This window comes from Myzus persicae, unplaced genomic scaffold (assembly GCF_001856785.1).
Source record: "Myzus persicae strain clone G006 unplaced genomic scaffold, MPER_G0061.0, whole genome shotgun sequence".
In the NCBI taxonomy this organism is placed as follows: domain Eukaryota; kingdom Metazoa; phylum Arthropoda; class Insecta; order Hemiptera; family Aphididae; genus Myzus; species Myzus persicae.
The window spans coordinates 220,132-236,900 of record NW_019100504.1 but is presented as its reverse complement, the minus strand read 5'-3'; the positions used below and the strand labels follow the sequence as shown (position 1 = coordinate 236,900).

At 26.7% G+C, this 16,769-nt stretch overlaps 1 protein-coding gene across 1 annotated transcript; it reads right to left on the bottom strand.

The window, feature by feature from the left end:
* Positions 1–1,987: 1,987 nt before the first annotated feature.
* LOC111028858 lies at positions 1,988–7,210 on the bottom strand. The gene is made up of 3 exons (XM_022307628.1): positions 7,000–7,210; positions 4,378–4,835; positions 1,988–2,549 (listed from the first exon to the last, which is right to left on the bottom strand). The coding sequence occupies exons 1-3, from the start codon at positions 7,015–7,017 to the stop codon at positions 2,132–2,134; spliced, it is 894 nt and encodes a 297-aa protein (XP_022163320.1). The 5' UTR covers positions 7,018–7,210; the 3' UTR covers positions 1,988–2,131.
* Between the last annotated feature and the right edge of the window lie 9,559 nt (positions 7,211–16,769).

The window sequence follows — 16,769 nt, the reverse complement described above, 5'->3', positions numbered from 1 at the left end:
GTCTTGCATTTTCAGCACAAATATGTATTCAATATAATATTATCTAGATTATTTTTGATATTAATAAATTAAGAATGTTTTAACTGTATAATAACATGTTATATGTATAATATATTATTATAAATTATATTATGCGTATTATAATAAAGTAGTAGTACTAGTTTTACCTATTTTAAATTAGTTCCTTTATGTGCATAAAATGAAACTTTATAACCTTTTAATGAAATACATCCGGATATAATTAAGTTATAGACCCTAACTATAGTTGATATATAGTAACTAAATTGTGGGTACAACGTAAGTGGAGATTATTAAGTTATTAAATCCAGGTTGGATCGAGTAAAAAAAAAAATATCAAGTAGGAAATCCATCGGAGAATCTAACTTATTTTAGTACATTTTTCCTATTTTGATGTAATTATCCGAACATACTATTATTATGGAACAGATCTGTAAAATCGTATTAAAATTAAGTTACCTGCATATTGTTTTATCATCATTTGTGTTCGACATGACGACGATAGTTACAATATTTAACACTATTGATTTTCATACTTCATAATATTGTATAATACATACATTTTTACTAATAACCAACCAAAATTATAGTACCTACCTATATATTGACTGTAATGACGTTGACACGTTGCGACGACCTACGAATAAATAAGACGTCTTTTATATGGTTTTCAATTAATATTAAGAAAACAACGTAAATGCTCGTTATATATATATAATATATATACAAAACACTAGTCGGTTGACGGTATTACTATAATACTATACGTTAAGTCCACTATATATAAGTTCTATCATTGTAACAATATAATTTATGTAGGTACCCATTACCCATAAGTCATATTCTTATTTGATACAAAAAAACGAAACTAATGTATTATTTTCAAATCTAAAATAATATTTTTAAATACTTTATACTTTTTTATTTGAAGAATTTAAAATTCAATTATTAATATACAAGTTCTTCAAACTGATTTAAACTTCGAATCGGTATATTTTCAACTAGAACTTAAAAATAATTATTGTTAATAAGTACCTATGTATTAAATGTTTTAATTCAATAACATGGAAAGTTATATATTTTTTTTTTTCAATACTAAAATTGTTTCTCTTGTTATTTATTCTATGATATTTATTATATGAGTTATTTATTTTAACTAAAAATATTACAATAAAATTTAACTCCAAAATATTATGTTTTTTTTTCCGAAATATAGTAGCATTATTTTAGTTAGTTGCCATATATTATTATTGCTATTATATCATTAGGACATTTTTTTTCGATTGGAAAAAGGATGGGAGTGAGTGGTACGTTAAAAAAACAATTTTAAAAAATGACATTCCCCTCCAGTGGAAAACCCAGTAAAAATATTATTTATTACCACCGTCGTGGCCCCAATATAGACAGATAGATGGACAGACACGTAATAATTTTACCATATATGTGTTGTATACCGATTACTGGTTGATTAATCGTTTTTTATAAATGCGGCAGTGGTCACATATTATATTAACAGAGAAAGAGAAAACCCAAAATTATTACAAATAATTATTAATTATGGAGTATCGGTATCTGTGATTGGCAGCTATGGTAAAAAATAATATCAATACAGAAAATTATAATAAAAGACAAAATGGATCCGCAATTCTAATTTATAGCAGAAATATTTTAGTTCGATTATAGAGTGAAAAATGTATGTATTATTAAATAGTTATAATTATTGTCTATAATATGCTTATTAAATGTATTTGTTGTAAAATCATTGCATTTTTGATAAATATAACATAAATTATAAACCTTGTTAATTATATTATAATTTTTATTAAAAACGTAACAAAAAATACTTATAATTATAGTATCATCATTCATATACATTATACTTATACATAATAATTATAAAACTTAAAGATTAAAAGATAATCACGATATACGATGTATATTGTATGTATATATATTATATATTATACCTATATACACAATATATCTTATAACAATCTCCTACAGAATATAAATAATTATCAACAAAACAATTATTTTTAAAATTACTGCTGAAACTATGGTTATACATGAATTACCAACCAAAGTTCGAGAGGAACACGAAAATACAATGTGTTTAGTATTCTGGTGATGCTCCACCGTTATTGTTACCACCGCCAAATTCGAATGCATAACCACTACCGAACGAATGCGGTTGTCGCTCGTTGCTATTGAAACTGCCATCATCTTTTTGGGAGTTATCACTGGCACCACTGTAGGCTGCATGTACCGGTGACGAAGGTGCCCGGAACGGGCTGTGACTGCTATAATCTCCGGCACCGTCGAATGCAGAAGACCCGTCGTCATCATACCTAGCCGCTAATTCGGCACTATTGTCTTCGCGCACTCTGTAGTGTTGCTGAGGCTTCGAATATTTTGATTTATATGGCGATGGTGCACCAAAAGCTTCTCCACTATTGTGATCAAATCTACCTGCGTTATTGAAATCGCCTCTGCTAAATTGAGAACCAGGTCCACCGGGGGCACCAAACAATCTGCAAAGTATAATCAACAAAAATATTGCATGATAGACTAAACGATGTTTATAATTGTATGTTATAGATGTTAAATTAAATTGTAAATATACCTACTTAATTTAATTTTTAGAGTATAATAACAGTATATATTAATGTAACGTATAGGTATACGAAAAAGTAAAACAAGTATGATATATAACTATAAAAGTTAGGTAATATTATAGTTAATATAAAATAAAAATAGAAATTTAACTTTAACTAAAAAAAAAAGTGTTTATAAACAGCGAATGAAGTTGAACGAATTGCTCTTGATGAATTTAGATTGATATTAAAATGTGATTGGATAAGTATTACATTTTTTTTTGTGCAAGCCTCAAGTTAGAATTGTGCAACCATTAGAAGAATTTAAAATTAATAATAATTGTTGAGTAACACTATATTAATTTATCGGGAAAAATAAATAAATATATAAAAAATACATTATTTATGTATTGAATTATGTATTATTATTATATAGTATTGTATTATACTGATGAAAACAATTTAATGTATCAGTGATAATCAATTGTCTTAAAATTTAACTGACAGCGAGCACAAAATTGTACTGTTTAAAGTACTTACTATTATATGTGAATAGAACTTATATTTGAACCTGATACAAGTATACGACATTAAAACATGTGGCTAATGTATTCGTACCTAGATACTCAGCAGTTACCAGTTATTTACTAAAATATAATATAATATTCAAATAATATAAATTCAAAAAGTATATAATAAATGAAAATTGTAGTAATTGACACACATATGTAATGTTAATTTTTATTGTTGCAATTTACTAAAACTACCAAACTTAGATATATTTAATAATTATACCCACTAAATTAAGGTTTTTGGCTGAGTTATCCATTTGCATGTCATGTTAAATGTACTACTATAATATATGTTGTATTTGATATACATTTTTATATTATTTCGTTCTATTTGTGTTTTATCAAATCACGAATTTCGAATGAAATTTATCAATGGATAATTGTTTCTTAAACTTACAGAAGATCAAAAGATAACATAATTTGTTAGATCTGAAAAAATCTTAATCGACCAGGTGACCAGTTCGTAAAAAATACAACATAATATGACAAAGACAGTGTTGTAGTTAAAGGGCCGTTTAAGAAAACTAATCCAGTTCAAAATATATACTAAAATGTCTTCATAAGCATTCCCGAGTGAACATTTAGTGAAATGCGTACATGCGGTAGTCGGTAAATCTATGACGACCGTCACTATAGGACTAGGTATTTAGCAGTCAGCCAAATTTTATTCGACTGTCATGCAGCGGCATACCAATGGTGGCGCAACCGCTATTTTTTAAAGGGAGGTCCAAGAACTACAAGTCTATAATTATAATATTGAAAAAAATATGTTATAGGTTTATATCAGAGTATAATGACCAATTACAATCAGCAATTAGCATGTAATTATTACAGGGTCAAAAATCAGAACAATATTTCTAACAATTGTTATAACATTACTGTCATAGAATTTAAACCACATTAAATTTACTACAACTACTATCCTGTCAGTAAAAAAATGTAATTGAAAAAAAAATCAAAATTCTTATTTTTGATAAATCTGAAATTCGCCTCGTTCCACGGGGACGGGGGTGAGGGTCTGATCCCGTATGTAGTCCACCTCCTCTTCAGTGCACCACTTCAGAAGCATACCGCAAACGAATAAACGATTGCGGTACGTATGCGCATATTTTACACACTCACATATTATTAGGTACAATGCTATATAATATTATTGTTATTTATATTATGATATATCGAGACGAAGAGTATACCTGTTCTTAGCCAATGAACGGCCGGAAGGCGGCGATGGAACGTAAGCTGGCGCCGACGATTGCTGTTGTAATGGTACCACGGACACGGGGGCTTTGGGCACATGGTCGCCCTGTATTATGCGGAAACCGTCTTTTCCAGCTGTATACTTGACGGAGATTTCTTTACCGTCGGGGTCCGTGTACGAGTAAGCTCCGGTCCGGCTTCCGTCTGGTCGGATCGATTCGCCTTGCCGAAGACCGTTGTCGGCCGCGAAAGCGTACTGAAACCCGCCGTCCTCCTGCAGCGCTTGTTTGTGCATCAGTATCACCGGCAACTGTTTACCGTCTCCGCCCCGCGGGTCATGACCGCGGAAATAATCCGCGGATCCTTCGTCCCCGCTGTACGCCGCACACGCCGTCACGAAAATCCCGATGACCAAAAGCTGCAAACTTATCGACATCGCCGGGCCCCTCTGCTCCTATATTATTTAATATAATATGCGTACTATTATATATTATATAATCCGACAAATTCATCAATAACCCGTAATTCCTATTTCTAGGTATCACATCAAAACGATTTCAATTAAATGTTAATATTATGTAGGTATGTATTATTATATAATACGCACCCACCCACCTACCGAGACCCTGTATGAATTATATACAGGAATCGGGGATGAATTCAGCTACACTCACAGACAATGTACATTTCTTAAATTAATTTAATAATCTGTACATAATTTCTTTAAAAACAATGTGGAATTGAGTATATTTGTGTGTTTGTTGGGAGGGGGAGCTTGACCCGTCTTCCCCCCTAAATCTATCCCTGACAGGTGTTCGACCTTAATGTGGATTGCTTGGTCTAGGTTTGCCTATATTCATTGGTGTACCGATATACCATTTAAAGATATTGTGAAAAATCTATAGTTCTATACATATAATTAATATCAATTGTATTCTTAGATTGTATTGAAGGTGGTTTCATATAGTCAAACCTGCAGTAGCGAGAGCTGTTATGGTTGTATAAAAAAAAAATAATCATTAAACGTATTTTCCGGATTAAACTCAAGTATCTAAGACCTAAATATACTGTCGTAATACAAAGTCATAATGCAATACTATCACATGTATGTAGAAATAATATAACGATAATGGTGCAAAATATATTATATATAGGTACGAATAAAGAAGTGTAGTGAACCGTGCGCGCGTATTTGTGGCGATGGCGGTTACAATTTGCGCAACGACATTGCGGCAGTGGTTGTCGTGGTTTATAACAACGACAATAATAATAATAATAATAATATTATGCTACCTATATACATTTATTGTATTATTGTACAATATTATACAAAGCCACGGTAGTTTTCCAATAGACAGAAAATAATATTTCATTTACATGCATTTTGCGTGTGTCGAATATATCGGTGCAGAATAGTTATAACAATATATAATATTGTACTTATGTAATCAATTGTACAGTCTAATAAATGTACTTATTTAAATCATTAAATCTTACAGTTACGATTAGCAAACACCGCCGGGCCATATAAATATAATACTGCTTTACACCGAAGAATCCAGCGGGTTGCTACTTGCTACATGCTATAATAGGTGCATGTTCAAAAATGATGTCATTTAATATTTTATGACGAAACATTACTATTTTAATGGTGACAAAATAGTATAATCTATGACTAGCGAAAGAATATTATTTAGTAAGCACAAGGTAGTTACTAGTTAATATTATATTTCGGTACATATTTAAGAAAATAATTAAAATATATTTAACTTTAGAAGGTGGCACGTGTGTTGTGTACATAGATGTTTCGACTAACTACCTACATCTATAATAGAGCAAAAATATTTTATGTAATTAGGTACCTATGTGAAAAAGATTTGAGAATCGCCGTTTACGATGTTATCTAATTCTGCATCTTTACAATCGTCCTTTTATTATCATCTATTCTATTACTATCTATATTACATGAACTTATAAAAAATTACAATGAAAATTTTGTTCTCCATTAAATTATTTTACCTCGTAAATTTTGAACTATTTTAATAGAATTTATACTTTAATAAATAACTACATTATTGTTTTAAAAATGTTTTAATATTTATGACTAAAGTAAACACCTATCTATAAAACCAACAAATAAAAATAGTCTTTTGTAAAATTTCTACTTTCTATAGTTAAATATTCCTTTTAATTAACTGATGACTTATATTTTTTACATCAATTTCTAATACTTATTATTACAATTATTGTTTGTTGAGATCAAATTATTATTCTATTAAAGGATATTGAAATTTTATTCGAAGTATGTTTTTAGTTGATACACCCAGTGAAAATATGATGAGGATCAAAATCCTTATCTACTGACATTATGTCGGGATCGGATACAAATAATTTGATTAGGTAACATGTACAGTAGAAATAAGTAATATACTACAGTTTAAACCTATATTAATTAAAAATATTAGAGATTATTTTATTGTATAAAACTATTCTGTATGTAATAAGTATACCACCATAGTAGGTTGAGTACATCAAATATCAATAGTCTACACTCTACAGTCTACAGTATCATTAAAATTAAAATAAGTTTAGTTTAATTAGTAACTTTTATAACTTACAATATTCATCTTCATCATATACAATACTATAATATTGTGGAGATTGTGATTTAGTAGATATGCTTTTTTTAAATGTTGCCGAAACTACTTTGTTTAAACTGTATAGGTACAACAAAATTATTTATACTGAAATCAAAATTATAATATGTTAAACAGTTTTTTAATATGAAAAATAATCAAGTGAAACTGGTCGTAGAGTTCGTGTTATGGTACTTATTCCTTGTTGTTGTCCGTTTTTATATTACCACTAACAATCCTAGACCGACCCCACCATTTGCCCACTACCTTTAATCTGATCGTTACAATCACCCTATTGTAATTGAACTAGGTGGCGGAAAATAATATGAAATGACAATGATGTTCTATTATATTACTACAACAACGAAAATAATAATAATAATAATAATAATAATAATAATAATAATAATAATAATAATAACAACAATAATAATAATAATTGTATTAAAATGATATAATAGAATAATAACATACTTATTTATTCAAATTCATAATATTTGTTTTATTGTTATGTAATAACTACAAAAGTTCTAAAATATTTATAAAAAAAAATGAAACTTATAAACAATAATAATAAGGCACGTTTATTAAGAACAATTCAAATTGAATATATATTTAAAAACTAATATAAGGTAGGTACCTATTTAATAATAATATTTAAAATATTGAATGACATTTGCACAATAAATTATACAACAATTTCACATGAAGTACTTCGTTTGTCAGTAATATTACATAATCTTTATGAAATGAATTCAAATGATAAATGTCACAACTTAAAAAGATTAAATAACCAACCTATTTTCATTAATTTAATGTTTAATATATATTAACTATGAACATTTACTCAAGCTCGTATTTATTTTTTGTGTTTAACAATAAAGACATAGTTTAGGATACAAATAAAGACCTATGTTTAATATACATATAATATTATATTATAAATTATAGTATGCAATATTAAAAACATACATTTTACATTTCAATGTAATTAAATATACATTTAGTGTCTAGGAGTTTAATTTTACTTTGCAAAAGTTTTATTTGTCGTTAAATGTATTATAATTGATTTCTTTTGGTTTACATCATAAATATGTTAAAAATCGATACAATTATACAAATACAATTATTGAATAGACGTAGCCTAATTTCTTAAAACCATCTTTATAATTGATAAATATTTGAAATTTATATGGTGTATTATTACAATTTTTTATCAATTTTACAATAAAAAGAAATAAATACATTGGTATTTATATTTTATACCCAATCAAAAGATAAAATTGCTATTTTACAAATATTTGTAGTCGTATGTTGGTGTTGTATGGTCAAATAAAGTATTTATACAACTTATAAATATAATTGTATGTAATAAAATAAATAAAAAGAAATTATATTGATTTGAGTAAGTATCCAAAATTATTATTATACTATTCAGGGTACTCCATGTTCATAATCTGAGAACTATACAGTGTGCAACTAGGGTAAAAATTCTAGGAGGGCTATAATAATAGTCCCGATAAAAAAATTAATATACAACCAAATCCACAGGGGTTTTTACTCAACCCTTCGTTTTAACAAATACAATTAAAGACACAAAGAGCGAATGAAAAAAAATTGTTTGAACAAACTATAATAATTAGCATTAATAATAATTTTGTTTGTATGAAATAATTTAATATAGGTATGTATCTACCAATGATAAATTTTGTTTCGTGCTCTGTTGTTACAAAATTTGTTTAAAATGTCCTGACTGCTAATTGAGTTGGATTTATCACTCCCATTAATAATTATGATTATAAAATTGTAAAACTTCTCTTGGAACACATTTGTCTTGACAAAAAAAAGTAATCGGCAATGATATAATAAATAATAATAAACATTAGATAATATTACATAATACAAATTCACAGCCAATCTTTAAAACTTAAAAAAAAATAATTTAAGGAAAAGCTAAATCTATATTTGAGGGGCGCTAAGCCTTCGATATCTTATTTTAGTTATGCTAATCCGAGAATAAATAGTCATAGAAATTATGTGTTTGAGAAGTGTTATGTTAGGTTAAAGTAAATACAAATAAATGTATGAAAATATGAAATATTCAGAACACCATCAAATCACTGTCATAAAGTTTTCACTTACTTTATAATATAGTTAACAGTAGGTAATACACAATAATATAATTATTATTGATGCATATGTATAAGTTAACTGTTGAAAATTACCGATGAATAATAATAAATAGTTATTGGAAAACTATACAACACCTTCCTACTCCCCTAAGAATGATATCTCACTGAAATTATAAGACATACAAATATATGCATACACGATGTTTTCCAATTTAACCATTAATTAGTAGTCCATATTGAATACCTGCAATGTTGTAAATGTATAACATGGTGAAATCATTGAGAAATTTTATCTCCGTTAGTAATTTAAAAATGTACCGTAGGTGCATTTTCAAAGCGATGGCTAATGGTTTATGTCTGCAAAAATGATTGAAACTGATTTTTTGTTCGTAAAATTAAATTTTAAATCAATTACTGTGCAATATACGATTTACTTTCCATACCTACGTGTTATAAACATTTTATGACCTGTTTATTTGTTTTTTTTTTTCAAAGGGATATATAATGCACTACACCACTATACGACATTAATGCTAAATATATAAATTGCCTACACTAAGGATGTATAGATATTTTAGAATAAAGCGTAAATAACAAAGTGTAGAAATAACGGTACACAGCTGCTGTATTATTGGAAGTATATAGCCCCATAATATTGCAATATATTATTACCTATATTATTCTTATACATAGAGCTAGTCGGTTTGACGTGTGTATCTAATGTGTGTATATGTAAACTGATTGTGGCACACACACACACACACACACACACACACACACACACACACACACACACACACACACACACACGCACAGGTATAGTTTCATCGTCTTTTAACGCGGCAGTGGTCACTGGTCGTACCTTTAGCCGTTTTGACTATATTACGCAGTCGAACGAACCGTGAAATATCACCTTTATGCTACACCGCATTATGTTTCGAACGGAAACGAAATTGTGTACAGGTAGAGTTGCCTCAGAAAACTGCAACTATACTAAACGCATTATGCCTATGTTATAGCAATAGATCGGCATTCGTTATTTGTGTGTGTTTACAAGCACATTTTCGTTTTTGATTTTGCAGTGGGTATAATTATTATAGTAGTATTATGGTGATAAATGATAATAACATGTTGTATCTATATCTCGAATAGTATAGTTTAGCTCTATAATACGTTATCTATGACTTGTACATTAATGGGTCTTCGATCCATATGCACTTGTAACACTACTTTATTACAATCCTAATTATTATTTTTGTTTAATTTTATTTAATTAAGTTATTTTGTAAACATCAAGCTGTAGTAGTTGTTCAATTTATTAATTTTTTTTTTTTAATTTAAAGCTAAAAAAAAAACAACTTTAATACGTTACAACATAACATGCACCGTAGATGTTAAATTGTTATTTTATCTAATTTATGTTTATTGTTTATATTATAGTATTATTATTTGTTACTAGTGAGTACCGATAATATTGTTCATTATTATAATCCAAACTGTAAACATATGAGTATAATATACATATTGCATGCAAATGAATTTACAGTCCAGAAGTCACAAAATTGCTGGCGAAAATTGAACAAAGTTATTGCTGCAGCGTTGATAGAGTATACTATATTTTATTTTGGATATAAGAGCTCCTTCTCCTCTACAACTCACATTAGAGAATCGCCTCTTTTGTTATAAAAACATTTTTTTATTCATCAAGACATTTCAAAACTATATAGTGTGGTCTATATAAATTTTTCAAAAACGTTTGAATGTCTTAATAGTGTTTAATTTACTTTTAAATTATACACTGAGTTGTTCGAAGTCCCTATATTACAGCTGAAGAAATTAAATCAATTGACAAGTTTTCAGGATGAATGTGTAAAATATTGGTCTTTTATTACTTTATACTTGGATTAACAAAATATTCTTAGTAATTGTATTAATTATTATATCCTACTAATTTCAGTAATATCAAGTAATATCAAACTGTAGGTATTTAAATATTATACTAAAAAAAAACACCAAATAGCAACTTTTAGTTCATTTATTAAATGTATTACTATTTCATCTTTATTTTTAAACTACTAAAATATAAAATATAAAATATAAAATATAAAACATAAATTAACTCTTTCAAATATGAAATGAATAAAAATAGAATGAAAATTTAAAAAAATGCACTAAAAAAATTAAAAAGCATAAAATAATTAACTTTCAGGAAATTTACAATATCAATAAAAATAATTTCTAAGTTAATTAGTATAGGTAGGTACAGGTATTCAGTACATTTTACCAAGTTACAAAACAAAGTATAATAACCTTTTTGTCTTCATAATTGGTTTAATATTAATTTTTTTCTATTATTTAAACATGCAAATATCAAATCATATTAATTGTATTTAGGTACCTATTTAATTTGTTATATACCTCATATGGGTTGTTTTTTGTTGTTTAATTTATCGAATTTATTTTTTTCCTTTTAAAATGCTCAAAGTTTGGACGAGTTTATTAAATTCTATATTAAATCAAATATACGATTTGACCAAATGTTTGACATCAGTCTCTGTTTACGATTATTTTGCCTGATCTTTTGATTATTTGACGTTGAGACTTGTAACATTTCCATATTTTTACGATAATACAATAGGCTCCGGAAGAACCAAATAAATAAACCATTATTTACAATAAAGCATTACGATTTTCAAATCTAATGGACAAACAGTTTTAAAAAGTTGAAATTTGTATGCTTATAGCGCATTACATTTTTATAATTATATGTGTAAAGTAATCCAAAATAAATGATATCATTAATGATTTAATTTGTATGTAATATTTATAACTATTATTTATTACTTTGGTATCTTGTGTTTTATAGTGAGTTAATGCATTTTACAGTTCGCATGGAATTTTTCGTTACAGTTTAATATTTTAATCAGAATACAATTATCTACTTTAAAATTGAATATTAAAATACTACGTTTTTTTTTATTTTTTAGTATTATACAATATGTTAGTTGACATATAATATTTTTGATAATTGAATCAAAGATTGTAATTATTTTAATCAGTTAATAAAATTGTATACAATTTAAATATACGATTTTATTATACAAAGATAAACTTTATTGTTTTAAATTGTATTAAAAAAGTACCCATTAAGTTTAAGTTTCATTGTGTAATAATTAACCCGTTAAATTAATTAATTAGCACATCTTAAAAGTAACTAGTTCATTTAAAATGTATGAAAAAATAACTTATAAGTAAACTTTTAACTTTTAAACTATCGTTAGTGGTCTGTTTTGTTGGCTTTTCTGCAAACAGGTTATCTACATAATTAACAAGAATTTTGGATGATCTGCAACAATTACAATACTAATTTTTGTTTTATATTAACATCAAACACATCCCTAATATTAACGACATTTAACATTCTCTTATCCTAAAAAAGACAGCAAATATTTTCATTTCAAAATAAGAAATGAGTATGATATTCTTACCATCATCGAACTCGATATATTTTTTGTTACACATCTTATTAATATGATCAAACAATTGGTTCTAAGATTTGGGTGGAGATATCAATGAGTTTTCATTTAAATTCCACTAAACACTCATCCAACTATCAAAACTATCCGATTTTCTGAAATTATCATAGGATTATCCACGAGTTATACATCGCAAATTATAAAGGAAAAAATTAAGAACATTTTTAATTTCTATACAAGCTTTTGTTTCTTAATTATTATTTGTATTATTATTATTGTTTATTAATTGTATTATTATTATGATTATTACTATATTGATTAATTACCGATGACTCTATTGTCTACTGCTAATAATAGCATTTTCATTCGATTCCATATGACACTTGAAATCACGAATAAAATAATTTTTCAAGCATACGCCAACGGTATTTAAAATAACAAAACTTTTACGTAATAATATATTGGGTCTATATTCTCGAATAAATTGAACCAAAATTTCTATTAGTTTTCAACCGACTAAACATTATAATGTAATATATTATTATTCGATATCTTACGAATAGACTGGTTATTATTGTGGTCGAAATATATTACCCAATTTTCCTGTCAAACATATTTTCGAATTATTTTAAGGAGTGGTCACCAGGTAGTATCAAAACAACGGCGAATTACGACACAGATTATTTCAAATGATGCAGTCACACTGTGACAGCTAACTCGAACAGGAATATAAAAATAAATTCTCATTGTTCAATAGATTACTCCCTCTCCAATTTCTTGGTTTAAAATCTTTATCTCAGTGAATATCTCCACTCGAAAAACCGTAATTGTTGTTTTTACGAAATAAGTTGCAATACCGTTAAATATATAATATTTTATATTATTTACTAATGTTAATAGAATGTTATAAGAATTTTAACATAATATATTTTTGTTTCATCAAAGTTTTATGAAACGCCCTATATGTAGGCGGTTGAGATGGAAAACATTGACACATATTATAAACTGTGATCTATGTACAATACTGTTAAATGACCAAGATAATGAGCATAATGAAAGATGTAAAGTCGTATAGTTTGCATTTTCCAGCATACGTAGTATATTAGATTCAATGAAATTGTGTTTAAAAAAAATAATGTTGTGTCGATTATTTAAAGAGGTAAAAATGTTTCAATCTTCAATTTTCGAGGTTGGTTTCTGGTACTAAATTAGGTCTGGCGTTGGTTAAAACGCTCAGTGGATATTTAAAAAAATTATCTGGAAAAGCTAACAAAAACAACCAGGCAAGCCGTTCTACTGTTGTAGTAGTATAGGGTATCAAGTGTACCATACAATTTATGATTAGGTAAGTGTTAAATTGTAATTCAAAAATAAATCATTGTAACGAAAAACAATACTAAGCGAATAATCGAAGATGGCCTTAGAAATATATTCTTTATGTCTATTGATATTTTAAATTTTGAGTTGAGCAATAAATGTATTGATTTTACAATGATACGTGGTTTTTTTTTTTGTGTCTGTCATCACGGTTTGAGGGCAGTAAAAATGCTTCGATTTTCTTTAACAGCAACTTTTCTGGTAGGAAAGTCAATCTAGTTGGTGCACTCAGGAGATCAAAATCTGAAATTCCCAATATTTTTCAAAAGCGACAGGAAAAACAAACAAAAAATAAGGAAAATCGGGATTTTTTACGCAAAACCAGTTTTCGAAAAAATTGATTTTAGACTTTTAGAGTAACTTTAAAAAAATAACCACAGATACATGAAATTTGTACTGAATGTTTGTGTTGACATTTTCTACACACCATACAATCAATATAAAAATTCATATACTTGATAAAATGTTCAAAATATTTTGTCTCGTTTTAAGCGGTCGACGGACATTTTCAATTTTCATTATTTTTAATTTTTTTCTATCAATGTTAATAAAATTGTATTTATTGGGTAAGCATGACAATTTAATACAAGTCTTCTGATATGTTGTTACAATATCAGTTGAAAAATGTTAAAAATACATAGTCACGTTTTTGTTTTATAATCACTTAAAGTTCGAATTTTGACAAAATCTTTTAAATTTAAAATTGAAAAATGATATTGTAGTTAAAAATGTATTTAATGTTCAACTTCTATAGCTAAGAATTGAAAATTTAAAACAATGTTCTACTTGAGTAGTTAATTCTATAACCAAAAAATCTAAAAATAAACATTAACATAGCTTTTTTTATAGTTATTTTAAGTTCAAATTTAGACGAAATTACAAATTATCAGACAAAATAACTATTTTTGTCATTTTGTTGTAATTTATTTCCAAAACAGCCCAATTTTACATAAGTATATTATATAATATTTTTCCAGACTCACTTAAAATTTAAGAATAATGTTAATTCAATTTACCAGCTACCTTATTAATAATAAGAAACAAGAATACAAAATATCTTAACCGTCTAAGATATAATAGTATTACATTGAATATTTGTAAATTCAATAACGTATCACCTTTTTATAATGACCCTTTACCTTCTAATGTTTTAGGTTTATTTTATGTGGATACATCAAGTATATCAAAACCTATTTATGTAACCTTTTCTTGTATTCTTTATAAATGTTTTTTTATACAAATATTAGAAAAAAAAGCAATAGTTATGTCTATGATTCATTCACATTCGTCTGAACATTAATATGTATTAACTTGTTTAATACTATTATTTATTTATTATTATTTACATTTCATTAATACTAAAAGGTATAATTATTATTATAATGACAATTTTGAATGATTATTATAAGTTAATTTATGTGAGATTACATTTTATACAAAAGTATTATTTTGTTTTGTGTTATAAAAAGATTTTGATTTTTAAAATGTTGGCAATTTTAAGTTTTTCTATTATTCTAATCAACTTCTGTTATTATTTTTTTTTATTTTCTACAATAAAAAGGGTTTTTCACATTTGCCTAAACATTTAATATAATTTATAAACTTATTTAATTATTCATTATTATTTACATATTGTTATTACTAAAAGGTATTTTTATTATTATTACAATTTTGTATGATTATAATCTAAGTTTATTTATGTGAGATTACATTGAATACAAAAGCATTATTTTATTTTGTTTTATATAAAGATTTTTATTTTTTAAGTGTTGTAACTACTGTTACTAATTTTTTTATTTCCTACAATAAAAAGGTTGTATTTTAGAATAAATATAATTTGTTTTTTTTGGTAAATATATTATATTGAAACTGAAACATCCCCTAACAAACACTTCCAAATAGTGAATGCTTTTTTGAGAATAAACCTCAAACATTCTACAAACTGAGTACTCTGAATAACAGACAAAATTTTAGATACTTATAGTATGTCCGGTATTTAGAGGTTTCATTATATATATTTATAGGTACCTATTAATACCCATACTATCAATTATATAAGTAACTTAAAATAAACTTCCCAGAGAAGTATTAACTGAGGAACATTCAGATGTTAAAAAAAGTAATTGAACAACTTCTTGGAGAGGTTACTAAAAATAGTCATAATATGCACCCATGTGAAGTTATGTATACTCACATCGAATTCCTATTGAAGTTAATATGCGATGACCTATTGAAGGTAAATTATAACTTCGCAGTTGTAACTTCACTCAACCAGGCGTTAGCATTCCTATGGACATCTAAGAAATGTAACTAGAACTTTTTTGTAACTTCGCAGTTCAAAATGTGATCTCTTGGTGATATACCAGCAATGATATTTTGCACAGTGGGATTTATTATTATTAATTTTTTGTGTTGGGTAAGTGCTTTCGAGACGTACAGTCTACGTTGTTACATCGTTTTGTACCTACTTTTCACCACCACGTAAATTATTATTCACTATACACAATGTAATTTTCAAAATATTTAGAATATTGTAAAGCTATTATTTATACCATTAACCTATTCACACCAGTTTACCGTTGTACATCGATATTAACTTATTAGCTAATAATAGCTATTTATATGAAATAATATTATTATTTATTAGATAATATATATGCGATTTGTGTTTGGCAAAAATAACTTACCATATTACTATTATATATTTATAAATATATAAATTATCTAGTTAGGTACTAAAAGGTGTTGGTAATAGCAATATAGATTA

Bases quoted from the DNA above. Each gene is read 5' to 3' on its own strand.
- LOC111028858 (XM_022307628.1), bottom strand. The intron at 2,550-4,377 runs GTATACTCTTCG...TATACTTTGCAG, and splicing joins CGTTCATTGGCTAAGAACAG to ATTGTTTGGTGCCCCCGGTG.